The sequence below is a fragment of the Macaca thibetana genome, chromosome 4 (genome assembly GCF_024542745.1).
Source record: "Macaca thibetana thibetana isolate TM-01 chromosome 4, ASM2454274v1, whole genome shotgun sequence".
NCBI lineage: Eukaryota > Metazoa > Chordata > Mammalia > Primates > Cercopithecidae > Macaca > Macaca thibetana.
In genome coordinates this window covers 45,281,767-45,301,654 of record NC_065581.1, presented here as the reverse complement: position 1 = coordinate 45,301,654, position 19,888 = coordinate 45,281,767, and the positions used below count along the sequence as shown (strand labels likewise).

Here is a 19,888-nt window from a genome sequence, read left to right as displayed (position 1 = left end):
TCCCCCAGGCTGGAGTGCAGTAGTGCAATCTCAGCTCACTGCAACCTGTGCCTCCTGGGTTCAAGCGATTCTCCTGCCTCAGCCTCCCGAGTGGCTGGGATTACAGGTGCCCACCATCATGCCTGGCTAATTTTTGTATTTTTGGTAGAGACAGAGTTTCACCATGTTGGCCAAGCTGGTCTCAAACTCCTGACCTCAGGCGATCCACCCGTCTCAGCCTCCCAAAGTGCTGGGGTTACAGGCACGGTGGCGCTGAGACCAATTTTTGTATTTTTAGTAGAGGTGGGATTTCACCATCTTGGCCAGGCTGGTCTCTTAGCCAGGCTGGTCTCGAACTCCTGACCTCATGATCTGCCTGCCTCGGCCTCCCAAAGTGCTGGTATTACAGGTATCAGACACTGCACAAAAGTGTTTCTCTATTGTCTCTGGAGTTTTCTTCCAAGCTGTGAACACACATTCTACATGCTTCAGTGCTCATACAGCAAAAATTATTACAACCACATCCCGCCTGCTGCTCGGCTCACAGACCTGGTAACATCCAGTCCCTACTTCAAAGATGCAAACTGTCTATCCAAGAATTGATGGATTATAATGTTCAAAATAAAAAATTCCAAAATGAATGAGATAAATTGTCAATTTAAGAAATAAGAAGAAAAAAAAAAGAGTAACCCTTCCCCCCCAAAAAAATTTTAAGGAATAAAATCATAAAAGATTGAAATAAAGATTATCAGAACTTTGGCTTCATGCAAAAGCTAATAATGTGATAAACAAGGTTCAAGAAAAAATTTTAAATACAAATAATATTAGGGCCTGGCCTGTAATCCCAGCATTTTGGGAGGCTGAGGCGGGCGGATCACCTGAGGTCAGGAGTTTGAGACTGCCTGGCCAACATGGTGAAACCCCGCCTCTACCAAAAATACAAAACTTAGCCAGGCATGGTGGTGCATGCCTGTAATCCCTGTTACTCAGGAGGCTGAGGCAGGAGAATCGCTTGATCCCAGGAAGCGGGGGTTGCAGTGAGCTGAGATCACATCACACTGCACTACAGCCTGGGCAATAGAGTGAGACTCCATCCCCAAAAAAACAAAAATAATAATAATAATAATAGAAATGAAAAGAAGGCCATAATTATAATTAAAATGAGATAAATTTACAGGTAAAGAAATTAAGCTCCAGAAATGTCAAATAACTTGTTCAGAGTTACATAGCTATGGAGTATAATTTATAAAATGTAGTTTAACATTCAAATAATCGAGATGGTACTGACAAAAACCCTAACAGACAAATCAATAGAACAAAATAGTAAACATAAATAGAATAAAATTTTATATGAAAACAAGTGGCATTTTATCTTGGTGAAGAAAGGATGGGTTATTCAAAAAATATTGCTGGAACAACTGATTAACCATTTGGAATAAAAATAAAAGTAAACCTTTCTTATCCCAAACTGGAATAATCCAGATAACTTACAGATTTGAATGTGAAAATTGAAATTAAAGATGTACCTGAAAAAAATAAGTAAAAGTTTATATAATCTTAGAGCGAAGAAGTTATTGCCAAGAAAGATATCAAATATAGGCAAAATAAAGGAAAAGAGGCATAGATTTGAACATGCCTCTTTAAATATAAAATTAAAACTTTCATAGCAAACTATAAACTGGGGGAAAATCTGTAACATACATGATAGAAATAAAAAAGAGTAGTCATGACAAATTATGAGCTTTTTTTTGTACTTTAAGTTCTGAGGTATGTGTGTAAAACGTGCAGGTTTGTTACACAGGTATACACATGTCATGGTAGTTTGCTGCACACATCAATCCGTTGTCTACATTAGGTATTTCTCCTAATGCTATCCCTCCCCTAGCCCCCCACCCCCTGACAGGCCCTGGTGTGTGATGCTCCCCTCTCTGTGTCCATGTGTTCTCGTTGTTCAACTCCACTTATGAGTGAGAACATGCGGTGTTTGGTTCTCTGTTCTTGTGTTAGTTTGCTGAGAATGATGGTTTTCAGCTTCATCTATGTCCCTGCAAAGGACAGGAACTCATCGTTTTTCATGGCTGCATAGTATTCCATGGTGTATATGTGCCACGTTTTCTTTATCCAGTCTATCATTGATGGACATTTGGGTTGGTTCCAAGTCTTTGCTATTGTGAACGGTGCCGCAATAAACATACGTGTGCGTGTCTTTATAGTAGAATGGACACTGCACTCCGGCCTGGGTGACAGAGTGAGACCCCATCTCAAAATAAGATAAAATAAAATAACACATACAAACAGCCAATATATGTTTGGGGGAAATTGCATCCATCCTAATAATTGGATTTGGGGGAGTGGGTGGTTGTTTATTTTGTGGTTTTTTGGGGTTTTTTGAGACAGGGTCTTACTCTGTCACCTAGGCTGGAGTGATCTCGGTTCACTACAACCTCTGCCCCTAGGACTCAAGTAATGCTCCCACCCCCAGCCTCCCAAGTATCTGGGACCATAGGCATGCACAAGCATGACCAGCTATTTTTTTTTTTTTTTTTTTGTATTTTTTGTAGAGACGGGGTCTCACCATGTTGCCCAGGCTGGTCTCAAACTCCTGAGCTCAAGTGATCCGCCCACCTAAAAAGTGCTGGGATTACAGGCATGAGCCACAGTACCTGGCCCCGTCCGAATAATTGAAGAACTGAACTTAAAATCAGATACCATTATTTGTTATCCATTTGCAAACACCCAGGGTTGGCATAGCTTGGAGGAATGGAATTCCTATCATTGCTGGTGGGAATGTCCCCATCTGACTGAAGAGCAATTTGGCCATATGTGCCTTCCGAAGCCTATGAGAAGTGCATATCATCTGACTCAATAGTTCTACTTCTAGAAATGTATCTATGAAAAAGGCATGAAATGCATGTCTAGAGATGTAGAAAGGATTCACCTATGTGGAGAAGAAATGAAATCAAGGCCAAAGATGTCCTCTATGTCAATACTTGCATGTGAGTTCTGAGGTATTTATGGTAAGATTTACTTATGGACATTTTTGCCCATAGGTTTTAACAGTGGCTGCCTTTCATAGCATGTAAACATTGTAATTGTATATTGCCACTATAGGACTTGAGAGTTCACCCAAGCAAGAATTGGTTGGCTCTATGGATGGTATCAGAGAGGGCCCTTTCCCAAGTTTTTTGTTTGCTTGCGTTAGGAGCAAAATTTAAATGTACTGCATGTCCCTGAGCAGCGAGCAGTGAAATCACACCTAAAACTTTAGCACACTTCCTTGCTTGCTTAAAAAGTTTTGTGGCAGCAGCAATCTAGAAAGTGGCCTGTGGCCACTATAATGGGGAACGCTTATCTGATGGACAAGGATGGGAAGAGCAATCTCTTGCTAAACTGACCAACAGCACACTCTCTAGATCAAGCTGACTACAGGATCTTCCTAAGAGTAACTCAACCTCAAATTTGAGCTGGAGACACTTAAACATGTCCTCAAGATGCCTCCCCGCCCTTCCCCTGGTAAAAGAAGATTAGCTGGAAGAGAAGCTGGAATTACAAGTCTGAACACTTATTAATACTGATGCTAATACTAATACTGATGCTCCCACTGCATAGAGTACCATCCAGCTACTCCAAGCAAGCCAATTACTTCTCCACCCCCAGCTCCCAATGGCTTCCCTCTCCCCCATCTAGCTCAGAAGGCTATGGGGAGAAACAAACACGCTAAGGAGATACACCCTGCTTGAAAGGTTCACCATTTATCATGAAAATTGTTATTCAAGTGCAATAAATGTCAAATAAGCCAGAAGCCAGAAAATTCTGACAAGTTTCTAAAACACCACAAAATAAGAAGAAATGATGTAATTAAAGGCCAAGGTTCTTGTAACCAGAAAGGAATTCAAGGGAAAAAAGAGAATTTGGAAGAAAGTCTGTTTCTTTATTGCCATCTGTGGAATTCAGGATAATTATTTCCATTTTTTTAGGCAGGAATAACACCTTACATAACCAAAGCACTTTCATATGTTTGTCATCTCAGCTGATTGTCACAATAGCTCTGTCTGGCAGGGAGAAAAATAATACATCAAGCCATGTTTGTTTAACATGGATATTCATTTAACCAAACACTATTTCCCACCCCTGCTTATCTGCTTCATAATGGGCCTAAGGATCAAGGACAGAAATTTTTAACCTGTTTTTTTATTATATCCCCTCCCCCATAAGCAGTAATGAAAGCAATCGGTTCTCTGATGGAAAAATGCACACACACACACACACACACTCGTATCTTCAATTGGTTTGTGGAGCCCCTTCCTTCCTGAAATCCATAGATTCCATGTTAAGCTAAACTCAGATGTGTTTTCCTGAATAGACTCTCCTACACAGCAGGAAAGGACACCATGGGTCTTTCATTAATGTGGTCTGGGACCTGGTGCCCTTCTGGTACCCCTAACTCAAAAACATGGATCCTCCCTAGGACATCCTTAAAACAGCAGCTTCTTCCTTTACCCCAAACCAAACTGGAAACTGCAGGAAGGTCTGGAGCTTAAAGTTTGAGAATCCCAGAACCCTTTTCTCCTTGCTGTTCCAGACACACTTGGACAATTAATAGTTCTAACTCCTCCAGCTCCTCCTTCTCTGCGGTCCCAGCTTATATTAATAGCTGGGTAGAATGAGTTGTACCTCCCTCCTTTCTCCCCACTGTGAAGGAGAATGAGATCACAGACCCAGAATACAGAAGACCAGGGAGAAAGCTAAGATCTGATCCAGCAAAGTCTGGACATTTCACAATCCTTTTTTGCAGCACTCAGGCCTCTCACCCATAACAGGTAAATGACAACTTGAGCGCAGGCGCGCTCTGAGCTTTTCTGGGCGACTGTGGCTGTTCAGGCGCCATGACACTGTTCTCTAAAGGCAAACGCGTCCCTGAATATCCTCCTTGGCCTTAACCAATTATGGAGCTACCAGCCATCATTTAATTTTTAAAGTGTTCATAATTCCCACCTAAACTGTCCCATCCAATAAACAGTGACACAAACCTATTAATAGCTGAGCAAAGATGAAAGGACACAGGCTCGGGAGTATGGCAGACTCACGTCAAATCTCAAGCTCATGTCAAATCCCAGGCTCACCATTTATTAACCCAAGCACTGGGAAGGTCAAATCTCTGGCTCCCTTTACTCATAAGGGAGATCCAGTGAGGTAATTTACGAGACTCTGCTTCGGTGGTGCTCTCTGCCTAATCAAATCTCGGGTTAGCACAGACATAAGCTACTATTCAAGCAGCTCTTTTTACATGCCCCCAAATTAGCTTCCTTCTAAATTTCAAATGGTGCCCTCCACCTGCCCCCGCCCCCGGATGTAGTATACTTGGATGTGGCCACCAACTCCACACCCAGTGAGTGCTCTGGATTTCTTAGAACTCAACTGTAGGTCCTCTCCACCTCGGTCATGCCAGAGTCTCTTTTTTCTGGAACCTTCTCCAGCTCTCTGCCGCGGGTCGCGCTTGAGATAGAGGGGAGACAGCAGCCCCGTGGACCGTTTCCAGTGATCATGGATGGACTCATCTGTGCACATGTTGATTTTAAATATTAGAAGCAACCCAGAGACAAAGAAAAGAACCTCTTAAGAAAGGTATCAGTCAAAACAAACAAATTCCACAAGCCACCGAAAGTCAGGCGGGCAGGACTGGCCTCTAAACCAGAGCCTCCCTCCCTCCACCTGGGCGATGCGTGATTTGGAAGCCCTCGGAGCTCCAGCAAGTCCGCCCCCAGCCCGAGCCAGGCTCGCTGCACCCCCACATCCAGCTCCTTCTTTTCCACCTCAGAGTCTTCCCACCCCCTTCCCCAGGGGAGGCCCCGGTCTGTGCTCAGAGGCCTCCACGGAGCATGCGGCTGGGACCAACGAACCAACTGGCAGCCAAACTGCCTGCCGAACGCACGCCACGCCGAGGCCGAGGAACCGAGAGCCGAGAGCAAAAGGGACGCTGCGGCCGCCTGCTTCTCCCACGGAGGCGCGTTCCAGGGTTGCCGGGACACCGGCTCCAGCAACTCGGCGCGCAGCGTCCTGCCTGGCTCGGCTGCCGGCCCCACTGTCTGTCACCCCCGGACTCTCTTGCCATTGATACAGGATGGAGGCTTCTGAGAGATGAGGAGCTAGGGGCTCCAGCCATGGCCCGGCGTCACAGGCAAGGACCGCTGCAAAAGCCACTTTGTGGTTTTGGATTTTTTTTTTTTTTTTTTTTTTTAAGAGTTGTGGTTCTTTTCCAGGCAATTTTCATTATTAGAACTGTAGGCTCTGGTAGCAGTGAAAGATGCGCCCTCCACAAAGCTTGCAGATGCCTGGTTATAATTGGCATTGATTAGACAGGATCCACCTACCACTTACAGAGCGTCTTTTCTGGGCCAGGCGCCCTGGTGGATGTTATCTTCCTTAAGCAGCCAGCTGCATTTTTCAAAATAGAAAACCAAATTTTAGCAAAGGCTTGCTCAAGGTCACCCAGAAAACAGATTCATTTCTAAGTTTCCTCATTCCAAATCCACCACTCTTTCCATCATATTGACTTAAATTTATCTTCCTCATCCTTTCCAGTATTTAATAAATCTTGCATAGAAAGCTTTTCTCCAAGTCTAGTTTAAGTCCCTAAATTCGTGTTTAGACCAAATTTTCCCTTTTTTAAATTACTGATTATAAGAGAAATAAATGGTCATTATAGAAATATTGGAAAATATGGAAAAGTATTGTTAATATCCATGATCTCACAACATAGAAGTTAAATACTCTTTTTCTGGATAGCTATTGCTGTATAACAAATCACCCCCAAACTCCGTTGTTTTAAACAACAACATCCATTTTTAATTTCTGATTCTGGTGGTTGGCTAGGCTAAGCTAGGCTGCTCATGCTTGGGGTCTCTCACAGGGTCTCAGTCAGAGGTCACAGAGGAGCTTCCTCACTCATGTGTCTGGTGATTGATGCTGGTTGTCAGCTGAGGTCAGCAGGGTTAGCGCCAGTTCACCCATGTGTGGCCTTTCCATGTGCTTTCTAACACCAGTGTCAGTTTCCAATGTGAGCATCCCAGGAGGACCAGGCAGAAGTTGTATTGCCTCCACAGTCACAAATGCATGGAGAGGGAACTTAGATCACACCTCTCCACCATGGTCATACTGTGTGAAGAGCACAGGGGGCAGGGGAGCTTGTGGCCCTCCTAGAAAACACAATCTCCCCTACTGATATTTAAGAGTTGTTTCCTCCTTGCCCTTTTTCTATGCACATGTATGTCATATACCGCTAGTGATTTACACCCCTGCTGATATTTAGGGGCTACTTCCTCTCTGCCCTTCTTCTGTGCACAAATGTGTTAACATTATATATATATATATATATCTTGTATTGGGCTTTTAAAATTTAAGATTACAGTTGATGGCCAGGGGCTGTGGTTCATGCCTATAATCCCATAATCCCAGCACTTTGGGAGGCCGAGGTGGGTGGATCACTTGAGGTCAGGAGTTCAAGACCAGCCTGGCCATCATGATGAACTATGTCTCTACTAAAAACACACACAAAAAAAAAATTAGCCAGGTGTGGTGGCAGGCACCTGTCATTCCAGCTACTTGGAGTACTGAAGAAGAACTGCTTGAACCCGGGAGGCAAAGGTTGCAGTGAGCTGAGATCATGCCACTCCATATTCCATCCTGGGCAAGAGAGTGAGACTCCATCTCAAAAAAAAAAAGTTGGCCCTCCATATCTGAGGGTTTTGGATCCACAGATATGACCAACTGCAGATTGGAAATATTCAAAAAATATATTAAAATTTAAAATAATACAGATAAAAACAACAAAGTATAGCAACAATTTACATAGCATTTACGTTGTTTTCGGTATTATAAATAATCTAGGGATGATTTGAAGTACTGTACAGGAGGATGTGCATAGGTTATATGCAAATACTATGTCGTTTTGTAAAAGGGACTTGAACATCCTTGATATGCTCAAGATTTTGGTATGGGAGGGGAGTCTTAGAACCGATCCCCCAGGGATACAGAGGGATGGCTGCATATCCTGAGCATTTCCCCTTATCAAAGTTTAAAAAACATGTTATCTCTTTATCCCATGGTAGAAGAGGTAATAGTTTTGTAATAGAAATGTAAGCTGGGCAACAGCATAGTTAGGTGAGTATTAATGGCTTGACTCAAGATGCTGCCTCACCAGGAAGGCAGAGATTTTTGTCTGTTTTATCCACTGCTACTAGCACAGTGCCTGGCACATATAGATGCTCAATAACCATTTGTTTAATGAATGAATAAATGAGTGAGTGGGTGGGTGGATGGATGGATGATTACAATGGTCTGAGCTGAGCCCCTCCCTCTCTTGCTTGCATCCTCCTAGGAGGAAAGAGACCAGGTTTCTAACCTGAACCACCAGGTTCCAAGATATCAAGATCTATCTGTTGGTCAGGTGATTTTGCTAGGCAGGCGAGTGAGTCACAGAAGGGAAACTTTCTCATCCTTGGTGAGTCCTGTGAACTGTGACTCATAAACCTTCCCTTACTCTGCAGCTTAAAACCTCCCAGGCCACCTTGCCCTCACTCCTTGGGCAAGTTTTAGATGCCTGCTGCACCAGGCCTGCCCTGGCAGCTGTACCCAAGGTTTGGCAAGGCACTGGAGCCAGCTAAGGGGTTCTCAGGGCCTCGGAGCTGCCTCTGATCAGCTTGGCCCCCCACACAGCCGGTGTGTTCCCAGGATTTGCACCGGAAGCTTCCTGTGCACAGCAGCCCCACAACCAGAGCTCAGCAGCAGAGGTGAGGGACGGATGCTGGGTGTTCCCAGAAGGCTGAGGATCCTGAAGGTCCCAGAAAATCCTGCCCGTAGAGCTGGGAGGGTGAGCACAGTTGGGCAAGAAGAAGGCTTCCTCAGTGTTCCCTTGCTGGCCCCTGGCTGAGCACCCCAAACCAAGCCCGGTCTGGAGGTTACCGCAGAAGCTGCGCAGGAACACGGAGGCCTGATGTGGGGAGGAACGGTGGTCCCAGGTCCTTAAGGTCAACTCAACTCTTTCTCCAGCTTTAGGGCCCTCCTTTCAGCTCTACAGTCCAGGATCCTGATGTTCCACAAGCCTGGTCCTAATGGGTCTGAATGAGCTCAGGAAACCTGGGACTCCAGGCCACTACAAACACACACAGGGCTTACATGTGGAGTATTTCACTGAACTAGATAAAATTTCTGGTTATGTAGGTGAAACATAGTTGCATATCAGCAAATTTATGTTATTCGACTTAATCATGAAAGACAAATACTTCTAGCAGGTTTCATGGTGAGGCCAGAGGAGGGTGGGCTGAACTTTAACCCCTCCTCTTCTCCTTTGCTCCTTCTCCTTGAAGGACCCCACTTCGCTTTCAGTAACTGGGAGCTTGGCTCTGGGAAGGAATGGTAGACAGTGAGGCGGGGGTGGAAGCAGGGGGCCGGGCACTGGATAGGAATGGTTGGTTCTGGTTCTCCCCTGGCTCCCGCAACCCCAGACCCCTGAGAGCAGCTGGGACAGCCGTAAGAATTAAGAGCCCAGAGATTAGAGGAAACCAGACAGTGGAGGGAGAAAGATAAACTCAAATAAACTCTACCCCGTTCCTCTTGAGTCTTGGCAGGACAAAAAGTGCCTGCTGGAGAAAGAAACTTGAGCCTAGAAGGATGGTATTATTTAATGGCCTAGGGTCAGAGACATTGGTAAAAAGCCTCTGAGTTTGGTAAGCCTCAAGAGCTGCAAGCTAAACTGGGCGAGGAGGGCGTCTTAAACACCACTTCTCCTCGAAAGAGCACTGCAGATGGCCCCTATAGGGGAGACTGTCTTCCCCAATGTCAAGGAAAGGTCATCCAGCAGAAGCCCTCATGTAACGCGCTTGTCCCATAAGTATGCACCAGAGGGCAGTATAAACCCAGGTATGGAAAACGGGATGCGCTGATAGATTCTCTACTGTTGACTTCAAGTAAGGGGCATCACAGAGACTTATATAAAGACAGCGCTGAGGAAATAGGTGTTGGGTGGATTACTGACGCACGGCCACCTTCAGAAACCTTCAATGGTAGGTAGAGGAAGCCTGGCAAAGATGGAGGAGAGAGAGAATTCGCTACCTCAGAATTGACTAACATGGCCAGCTCCCAAATAGCCAGAGGGCCTCCCCATCAGTTCAGGCCAGGAAACAATGACCAGACCCCTGTTATGTTCCAGGCACTGTGCTAGGTACAGGAATTTAAAGGTGAATAAAACACAGTCCCTTCCCTGACTGAGTTCCCCTGATAGCTATGCCCATCTCTTTACATTTATTATCTCATTTAATCCCAACCACAGTAAAGTGCTAGTAAATCATCCTCTGTTTACAAATGAGGAAAGACAGACTCAGAAGGCAGAAGTAACTTGTCTCACCAGTAACTGGCAAAGCTGGAGTTTAAATCCAGTCTCTTTGGATTCAGAGCCTAAGCTCTCACCGCTGTGCCAGAGCCTTCGTATATGTGCCCTCAGCAGTGAGCAGGTCTGTTTGTCATCTCAGTACTGGCCAGGCTGTCAGGGTTACATCCTAGGCTGCCAGACTCTGCGGGAGAGGCCTGAGAGGACGCTTGTCCCCAGAAACACAAAAGTCCCTTTAGATTTGGATTTCTGAGTAACATAAATCAATGACTAAGATTTTAGGATGTATGTAACCTATGTAATATATAAAACAGACATGCAGAGTAAGGATACCAGCTTCTGTGAGTGGAATGCCTATTCTCTACAGAACAGGAAAGGAAAAGGCTGAATTAGGTGAGGTTGCAGTGAAATTCCTTCAATATCAGGTTTAACCCAATATGGACTAGGAAGTCACTGCAGATCTCTCATCAGAGGGATGATGAGGCAAAAGTGGCATATGCTGTCCATCCTTGTATCTCTCCCAGGTCCACTCCCACAGTCCCCACCTTGTTCTGTGCCTGGGAGGTTGGCCTATGTGGACTTCACCCCCCAAATCCCATGGCAGCACTGGAAGAAGGCAGGGAGGAAAGTGAAGTCAGGGTATTTACCCCTCCATCCCCAGCTTCTGTCCTGTTGGCCTCAGTTGTCTATGTCCCTCCACTTAGGGCCACAGCCCTGAACCTTGCAGGCCTAAGAATAGCAGTGACTCCCAGCTGTTACAGCCCTGAGGCATTGCCCCATTCCCTGCTGCTTTTCCTAAACCCACCTGCACCTCTGTGAATAGCGCTTTTATTATACCCTGCAGTTACCCATCTGGAGGGTGCCATTTCTTTCTTAGTAGAACCCCAGAGCTCTAGGGAGATTAGTCTGATGAGGTGGGAAGGCTGCTGTCTGAGGAAGAGGGCCAGCCAGAAGGAACTTAATGGATATGAGAAGCCAACCAAACAGAGGAGACAAAGACAACCCCAAGACTTATGGCCTGAGGACATCAAGTCTTGGAAAAATAGATCTAATTTTACATGAGTCTCTGTGCGAGCTGGAGAGGAAAGAGGGGTAGCAAAAGAAATGGTTAAGTTGGTTTCGGCCAGGCTGAGAGTGAGAGATGTTGGCATGCTAACAGGAAGTTGAATGAACTTTTTCTGGTGCCTGGAATTTGTACCTGGGGCTCCAAGTTGGAGACAAAGAGGCATTAAATAATCCATATTCTAAAGAGAACATTCACCCATGGAAGGCCAGATTATTTCTGGAGCCTATTAAAAGGCTGCCAAATTGCTGAACATTGCTGAATATTTGTTACTTTTGCAGAAAAAATAAGCAAATAAATGTTATTGTGGTCTTCAACCCAGCCAATACTGTGAAAATAAGCATTATGACGTCAGAAGTACAAGTGCGGTCTTCAGAACCAAACTTTCCGAGCGCAAATCTTGCCACTCCTGCTTACCATCTGTCCACTCTAGGTAAGTTACTCAGTCCCTGTGAGCCTCAGTTGCCTCATCTGTAAAGGGAGATCATAATAGTACTTCCCTCATAAGGTTGAGAGGATTCATGAATAAGTACATGTCAGTCACTTAGAATGACATGCACATGGTAGGAAGTCAATAACTGTGTGCTTTTGTTATGAAGAGCAATTTCTTCTACGACTGATTTCTATAACAAAGAAGTACAAACACTCAAATCTGATGCAAGAGGAACTGTACAGCAGTTGGCCTGTTCTCTTGGGACAGGGTGGAGGAGAGAAACCAATAGAAGCAATTTCATTCTTGCAAGTTGTTAAAGAGCTGAAGGTCCTTGGGGAAGAAGTTAGACCATCTCCATACCCTGTTCATCATGAACTCTGAGAGAAGGGTGGCTACATCCTTCTGCATCTTCACTCAGGTTTGAACCAGGACCAGGGACAGACTAAAACCCTCCAGAAGGGCCAGCTTTTAGAAGACAATGGGGAAGACTGCCTCCTGAGACAGACGGGCTTCTCCAGACAAACTCTAAGAAAAATGCAAAAATGGCTAGGTAGTGAGCTCATTGGCCTTGGAAACTCTCCCCTGAAAAAGCAGAGTGCAAGACAGAACTAGGGCAAGATTCTATGGTAGGTTAGGAAAAGAAATGCAAGTTAGCATGACAGGATCTTCCTGGTTTAAAAAGCCCCAGCTGTTGTTGTGATGAAGGTCATATGATCCATTTCACAAACCACAGGTGCAGCAGAGGGGTCACCTAGCTTATGGTGGAAGTGCCAACTATAAAATAGCATTTCCACAGCCCAAGCTGGTGGCAAGAGATAGCATCCTGCTGAGCTCTGCCATCTGCTCTTTCAGGTCCACCTCCACCTTTTTTCCCCCCTGCAAGCATAAGAATAGACAGATTTCCTGAGAAACAGAGAAAGGGGAAAGAAAACAAAAGCCAGCAGGTTGGCTGATGTGGGCTGAGGAACAAATGGTAGAAGTCAGATTTCTGCTCGGGGTATTGCCAAGGAGAGTTCAAACTTAGTGCGACAGTCTATTTGGTGGGGACTTCGACTTTTTTTATTTTTATTTTTTTTGAGACAGAACCTCACTCTGTCACCAGGTTGGAGTGCGGTGGCGCAATCTCGGCTCACTGCAACCTCCACTTCCTGGGTTCAAGCAATTCTTGTGCCTCAGCCTCCCGAGTAGCTGGGATTACAGGCACACACGACCACATCCAGCTAATTTTTTTGTATTTTTAGTAGAGACGGGGTTTCACCATGTTGGCCAGGATGGTCTTGATCGCCTGACCTCAGGTGATCCACCCACCTCGGCCTCCCAAAGTGCTGGGATTACAGCCATGAGCCACTGCGCTCAGCCTTCTACTTTTAAGAAATATCTAGGCTCAGGAAAACAAGACATATTCATTTCTTACTGAACACCAGATATCAGTCTCATTACAAAATGGCAGCATAAGTTGTGCATGGTAGCACATATCTGTACGCTCAGCTACTCAGGAGGCTGAGGCAGGAAGATCACTTGAGCCCAAGAGCTCAAAGGCAGCTTGGGCAACATAGCAAGACCCCAACTCAAAACAAAAAAAAAAAGAAAAGAAGAGAAATGGCGACATGGCTATTTATGCTAATTCATGGTGGGCTTCACTCTGTGCCAGGCATTATGTCAGAGGCTCCCTGCATTGACTCTTTGTAACAATCCTGTGGGGATAGGTACTGTTATTATCCCCATTACCTCCTAGCCTGAGTTTGGAGAGATTAAGTAGTTTCCTCAAGGTCACAGGACCTTACAGAGCCTGCTCACACCAACATGGCCCAGAAGTTCTGCTTTGGAGGGCTAGTTCCCTCTACTAATGACTGTGTAGAGTTAGGGAGCTCGCAGCTAGTGATGCCAATACCCATTCAGCAGTGTTCTCCTTAGATCTCACGTGCCCCACCTTTCCATTATTGTTCCATTGACATAGCATGACCACGAGCCCATGTAGACCCCATAATTGGAAATCTTGACCCTGTTAGGAGTCAAACTTCTACTCTCTGGAAGCCTCCTGGATATTGACAACACTGAACAAAGATGTAAGGCCCAGTACTCAGTAGAGGCAAAGAGGAGGGGTGTGTAGGGCAGGGGGCTGCCCCTCCATCCAGCCTCTGGTGGAGCTGCAGTGCAGTATTCCTTTCCTCCATCCTCTCCACCTTGTTCCTACAGGCCCTTCCCCACATGCTGTCTGCTCAGATCCCACCATCACTTCCGTATTGACTCACACATCAGCCACCTACTTCAGTTGCCCTTTTACTCTTGGCTTCTGTATTTTGGCCTTTGTATTACTCAGCTATTGCCAAAATAGCGTTGTATAACAAACTACCTCAAACTCAGTGGCCTACAACAACGAACAGCTATTTTGCTCAGTCACGAGTCTGGAGGTCGGCTAACATCAATCTACTTCAGGCTAGACCTGGTCAACGGAGCCTGGCTTCAGACTGCAGCTCAGATCCAGGTTCGCTCCCTGGGGTTGATCTCATTCCCTAGGGATCAGCAGCAGCTCCCCAAGGCCTGTTCTTCTCATGTCAAATGGCATAGCACACGAGGGGTGAGTGAAAACGCATCACGTCTCTTGAGGCCTGTGTCTGAAATCGTTGCACTGTCACTTTCACTCATATTCTGTTGGCCAAAGCAGGTCACATGGGAAAACCGAAAATCAGTGAGGTGAACACACAGACTCCATCTTCACACGTGGGAGATAATGCAAAGTCACATGGCACAGAGCGTGGCTGTGTCGTCCTAACACAGGGAGACTGTGAGGAGTGGAGAACGATTATTGAGTCCTGTGAATTTCATCCATCCTCAACATCCCTCCAAGACATCCATGAGGTCAGGAGGCCGTTGGTTCTTGTTACTTTGCAAGTGGAGGGAAAGCACCTTCCTCTTCAGTCTTCTGCAACTCGAGAGGAACTTGTGGTCCACGTTCATGACGACTGGACTGCTCGCTGGTTCATTATGGGGCTTTGGAGGGAGACAGGCCCAGCTGCAGGACCGGCCATTTCCTCCAAACCAAATGTTGTCATGATTTTCAGGTTCTGGAGTGAGAAGTGGACATGTTCTCCCACCACACTTCAATCTTGTGAAATTTCCATTCTGCTCTTTCATTTTCCGGAAATACTCTAATACAGATATGCCTTTCTCTCACATGAAAAAGGCCTTTAAAAGCCCCAGATGTTCCTTATTCAGCTAAACAGGATTTAGGAGATTATTCAGCTAAAACAGATTTAGGAGAAGGGGTAATGGCAGGAAAGAAGCAGAACTGCATACTTAACACTTTTTTTTTTCCCAAACTGACGCTGTTTTGGGTACAAAACCTACCAATTTAGGAAGAAATCTTTCAGAGGAGATGAAGAAGAAAAATTCAGAAATCATCACTGGTAGAAGCAGCATCCTCCAAACATAGCGTCCATTTACTCTGAGAGATCGTGTTCACAGCACCACTGGGCTCTTAACCGAATCCACTTAAGTGGAAGGAATCCACTTATTACTGTGACGGGCAAGAGGAGTTAACTGTGAAGCTGGCAGCTCCTCCTGCTCACACTGGAGACTGCGGTCTGACATGGAAACATTAGCTGCATCACAGTTTCTCACAGTGATGACAGGAAATGAGAGAAAAATGCCTGTGCACAGTCTTCAAGGCACCGTAGCTGGCTGGGGACCATCATCACACGGTTTAACATACACTTATGCCAAATAAAGAGAAACAGGAGGCACATGATGTCAGGTGCTCAGGGTCACAGCCAGTGACTCATGACCACATATAACATATCTGGAATAGTCAGACTGATGGAGGCAGAAAGTAGAATGGTGGGTGCCAGGGGCCATGGGGAGGGGAATGGGGACTTCATGTTTAATAGGTACAGAGCTTCAGTCCAGGTGATGAAAAAGTTCTGGAGATGGATAGCAGTGATGGCTGGCTACACAACAATGTGAGTGTACTCAATGCCACTGAATTGTACACTTAAAATGGTTAAAATGGGGCCAGGCATGGTGGCTCATGCCTGTAATCCCAGCTACTCGGGAGGCTTAGGCAGGGAGAAGTGCTTGAACCCAGGAGGCGGAGGTTGCAGTGAGCCGAGATCGCGCCACTGCACTCCAGCCTGGGTGACAGAGCGAGACTGTCTCAAAAACAAAAACAACAACAACAAAAAATCGTTGAAATGGCAAATACTGTGTTATGTATATTTTACAACTACATGAACAAATAACATTTTTGAAAGTCCATGACCTCCAAAAAATGCATCCAGCAGTTCACTTGTGCACTTTTCTGCACATATGTTATTCTTCAATGACAAGTTTTAATATGATAGAGAAATGAACATAAAAATGAGAGCTAGAAATAAGTGCTATGAGACCAGACACAGTGGTTCATGCCTGTAATCCCAACACTTTGGGAGGCCAAGGCAGGCGGATCACTTGAGGCCTGGAGTTCAAGACCAGGCTGGACAACATGGCAAAACCCCATCTCTACTAAAAATACAAAAATTAGCCAGGTGTGGTGGTAGGCGCCTGTAATCCCACCTGCTCAGGACGCTGAGGTACAAGAATCGCTTGAACCCAGGAGGCGGAGGCTACAGTGAGCCAAGATCACACCACTGCACTCCAACCTGGGTGACAGACTAAGAACCTGTCTGAAAAAAAAAAAGAAAAAGAAAAAGAAAAGGAAGAAGTGCTATGAAGAAAATGAAATAGTGTAAGGGCATGGAGAATAAAGGAAGGAGAGGCAGGACTCAGGGCACAGTGCTCAGAAGGCTGTTATAAATTTAATTCTCTCTTCTAAGAACACCAGGAAGCAATTTTATACTTTTTTTTTTTTTGTAGGGAGATTAGATTAAAATTCAAGCACTTAGTATAGTGTGTATAGTAGTTACAGCTCAATATATTTGCCTATTATGTCAAAGAGGACAACGGTAACACATTCAGGGTTACATTTATGTTAAATAAGGCCTTCTCATTTATCATTAAATTTTCTTTTTTTTTTTTTTTTTTTTTTTTTTTTTTTTTTGAGACGGAGTCTGGCTCTGTCGCCCAGGCTGGAGTGCAGTGGCCGGATCTCAGCTCACTGCAAGCTCCGCCTCCCGGGTTCACGCCATTCTCCTGCCTCAGCCTCCCGAGTAGCTGGGACTACAGGCGCCCGCCACCTCGCCCGGCTAGTTTTTTGTATTTTTTAGTAGAGACGGGGTTTCACAGTGTCAGCCAGGATGGTCTCGATCTCCTGACCTCGTGATCCGCCCGTCTCGGCCTCCCAAAGTGCTGGGATTACAGGCTTGAGCCACCGCGCCCGGCCTAAATTTTCATTTCAGCAAAATTCAAGAGCTCTTTCTTTCAGTATTTTATTTGTTCTATTATATTATCTTTTTTCACCTAGTCGCAACATTTTGCATGAAAAGCAAATGTGATAAATACATCTTTGTTGAAAGCCAAGTGAAAAGCATCTGTGTATATGTATATGTGTATACACATATATATTAGTCCATTTTCACACTGCTGATAAAGACATACCTGAAAGCCAGGTGCAGTGGCTCATGCCTATAATCCCAGCACTTTGGGAGGCCGAGGCAGGCAGATCACAAGGTCAGGAGATTGAGGCCATCCTGGCTAACACGGTGAAACTCCGTCTCTATTAAAAATACAAAAAAAAAAAAAAATAGCTGGGCATGGTGGCAGGCACCTATAGTCCCAGCTACTTGGGAGGCTGAGGCTGGAGAATCACTTGAACCTGGGAGGCGGAGGTTGCCGTGAGCCGAGATCATGCCCCTGCCCTCCAGCCTGGGTGACAGAGTGAGACTCCGTCTAAAAAAAATGGACTCACAGTTCCATATGGCTGGGAGACTTCACAATCATGGCAGAAGGCAGAAGGCACATCTTGCATGGTAGCAGAGAAGAGAGAATGAGAGCCAAGCAAAAGCGGTTTCCCCTTATAAAACCATCAGATCTCATGAGACTTATTCACTACCACGAGAACAGTATGGCGGAAACCACCTCCATGATCTCCCACCAGGTCCCTCCCACATGTGGGAATTATGGGAGCTACAGTTCAAGGTGAGATTTGGGTGGGGACACAGCCAAACCATATCACATATATGGGTATATACATAATATACATATGTATGTGTGTATACACACACTCTTTATGTGAAAGAATGCAATTTTCCTTAAAATATAATTTTAGGCAATTTTCCTAAAAGTCCATGACCATATACTGCTGGATTTTGGCTTTGACTTACAGCTGAGTCAGAATAGGCCCAGGTCTTAACTCTGGAGACTAGAGAGGTAAGGAAAAAGTTTGGGGTGAGACCCCAGGAATGCCAGCCTCAAACCACATTTCAGGGAAAGAAAATTCTCATGACTGATCCTACTCTACCTTTATCTTTCCTCGCTTCTCCTCTGCCTTCTACCATCTTCTACCCCAACTACCAGAATCTGGACTCTCTTTCTGAGTGAATACTCTCTAAGGAAAAGAGAATGTCAGGTATCTTTCAGACATCAATATTTCTGTGAGACTGCTCCAAGGTAATTAATTACTGACTTTATTTCACCGTCTGGCAAGTGCCATCTAATACCTTCGATTGATCATTCCCCACAGTCCCCAGCTTGGGCAAGGGTAACATCATCGTCCTCAGACCTGACAACCAGAGTTAAATAATTTGTCCGTCCTCTATCTGCCTGTCATTGAGGATAAGGGTGAGTGAGTTCCCACTTCTGTGAGCACTGTTTTAACTCCCCGAGGCCCCTGGCTGCTCCTTCAGCTTTTATCGCTGCTTAAAGATGAAGGAAGAGATGCTATCAGCTAAGGACCCTTCCTAATCCTGGGTGATATAGCCTAGGTAATGTCTGCTTACCTACAGTGCAAGACAGCACATTGGCCACCCAAAAGTTCACCAGAACCTGTCCCATGGGTGCAAGGAGCTTGGAACAAAAAGGAAAGGGGGTAACTCAAGATGTTAGTTTCATAGGTCACATTTCTCAAGGAAGAGAGAAGCTTCTGGATCTGGATGGGCTTTTCAATTCCAACTTCCATAAAACACATGTACTCCTTTCTTTAAGGAAAACTCAACTTGTCTTCGGCCTTAGGACTCTGTTTGGCCATCTCTCCAAAGAGCCTTCCCTTATGCCCTAAGCCAGGGCTGGATTCTGTGCTCCACTATCCCTGATCACTGTTGATGTCTGCATGCTCATCTGTTGGTGTTCCCCACACTCCAGTGACTGAGAGCTTCCTGAGGGCAAGGGCTCTATCAGCCTTGGCTAGAGCATAGTAGCCATTCCATAAACATTTGTGGAACTGAATTGAATTCACATGCTCTCTTTATTATATCCAGCAAATAAAGTATACCTCCTTTTACTGTCATCATTAAGGAATTTTCCAGAGATATTTCCAAAGAATTAAAGTTGCCCCTCTTAGGACTCAAAGCTTGTTTGTTATTGAATTTCTAAATGCTTTGAATAATTCCTTGACTTGTTAATATAAAGTAGCCTTTCTTTCATGCCCTGGGATAAATTCATTGGCTTGTGAGTTTGGCTGCTATCATAGAGATTTAAAGCATCTTAAACAGAAGAGTTTATTTCTTTCACATGTAATAATGCAGGAATAGATAGTCCAAGGCATCTGTGGTAACTCCACGGGGTCGAAACCCAAGCTCTTTCCAACCTCTTGCTCTGCCACCCCTGGGTGTTACCTTTCTTAGCACTCTGAACCCTAAGACCAGATTCCAACTTGTAAAAAAGGAGAGGCAAAAGGGCAGAGCTTGTATGGCCTGGCACATCTCACTTCTGCTCCTAGTCCAGGGACCAAAAATGTATCCACATGGCCACATCCAGCAGCAAGACAGACTCAGCATCTGTGGTCTGTGCAAAAGCTGTTGTATATCTAAAAGAGAGAAGGAAACATTGAGCATGGCGGTTAATAGCACGGACTCTGGCCCCAGGCTGCCTGGGTTCAGATTCCTGCTCTACCATTTACTGTCTATATGATGTCCAGCAAGTCACTTCACTTCTCTCA

General features: G+C 45.2%; 1 protein-coding gene across 3 annotated transcripts in view; it reads right to left on the bottom strand.

Annotated features, from left to right (window-relative positions):
• SPATS1 (spermatogenesis associated serine rich 1) overlaps positions 1 to 5,987 on the bottom strand; it is a 35,690-nt gene extending 29,703 nt beyond the window's left edge. For 2 of the 3 annotated variants that reach the window (XM_050786986.1, XM_050786985.1), the window contains exons 1-2: positions 5,880 to 5,987; positions 5,399 to 5,537 (exon numbers count right to left, since the gene is read on the bottom strand). In XM_050786986.1, the coding sequence (XP_050642943.1) occupies positions 5,399 to 5,537 (139 nt within the window). In that variant the 5' untranslated portion in view covers positions 5,880 to 5,987. The other variant, XM_050786987.1, reaches the window with a different exon arrangement.
• Between the last annotated feature and the right edge of the window lie 13,901 nt (positions 5,988 to 19,888).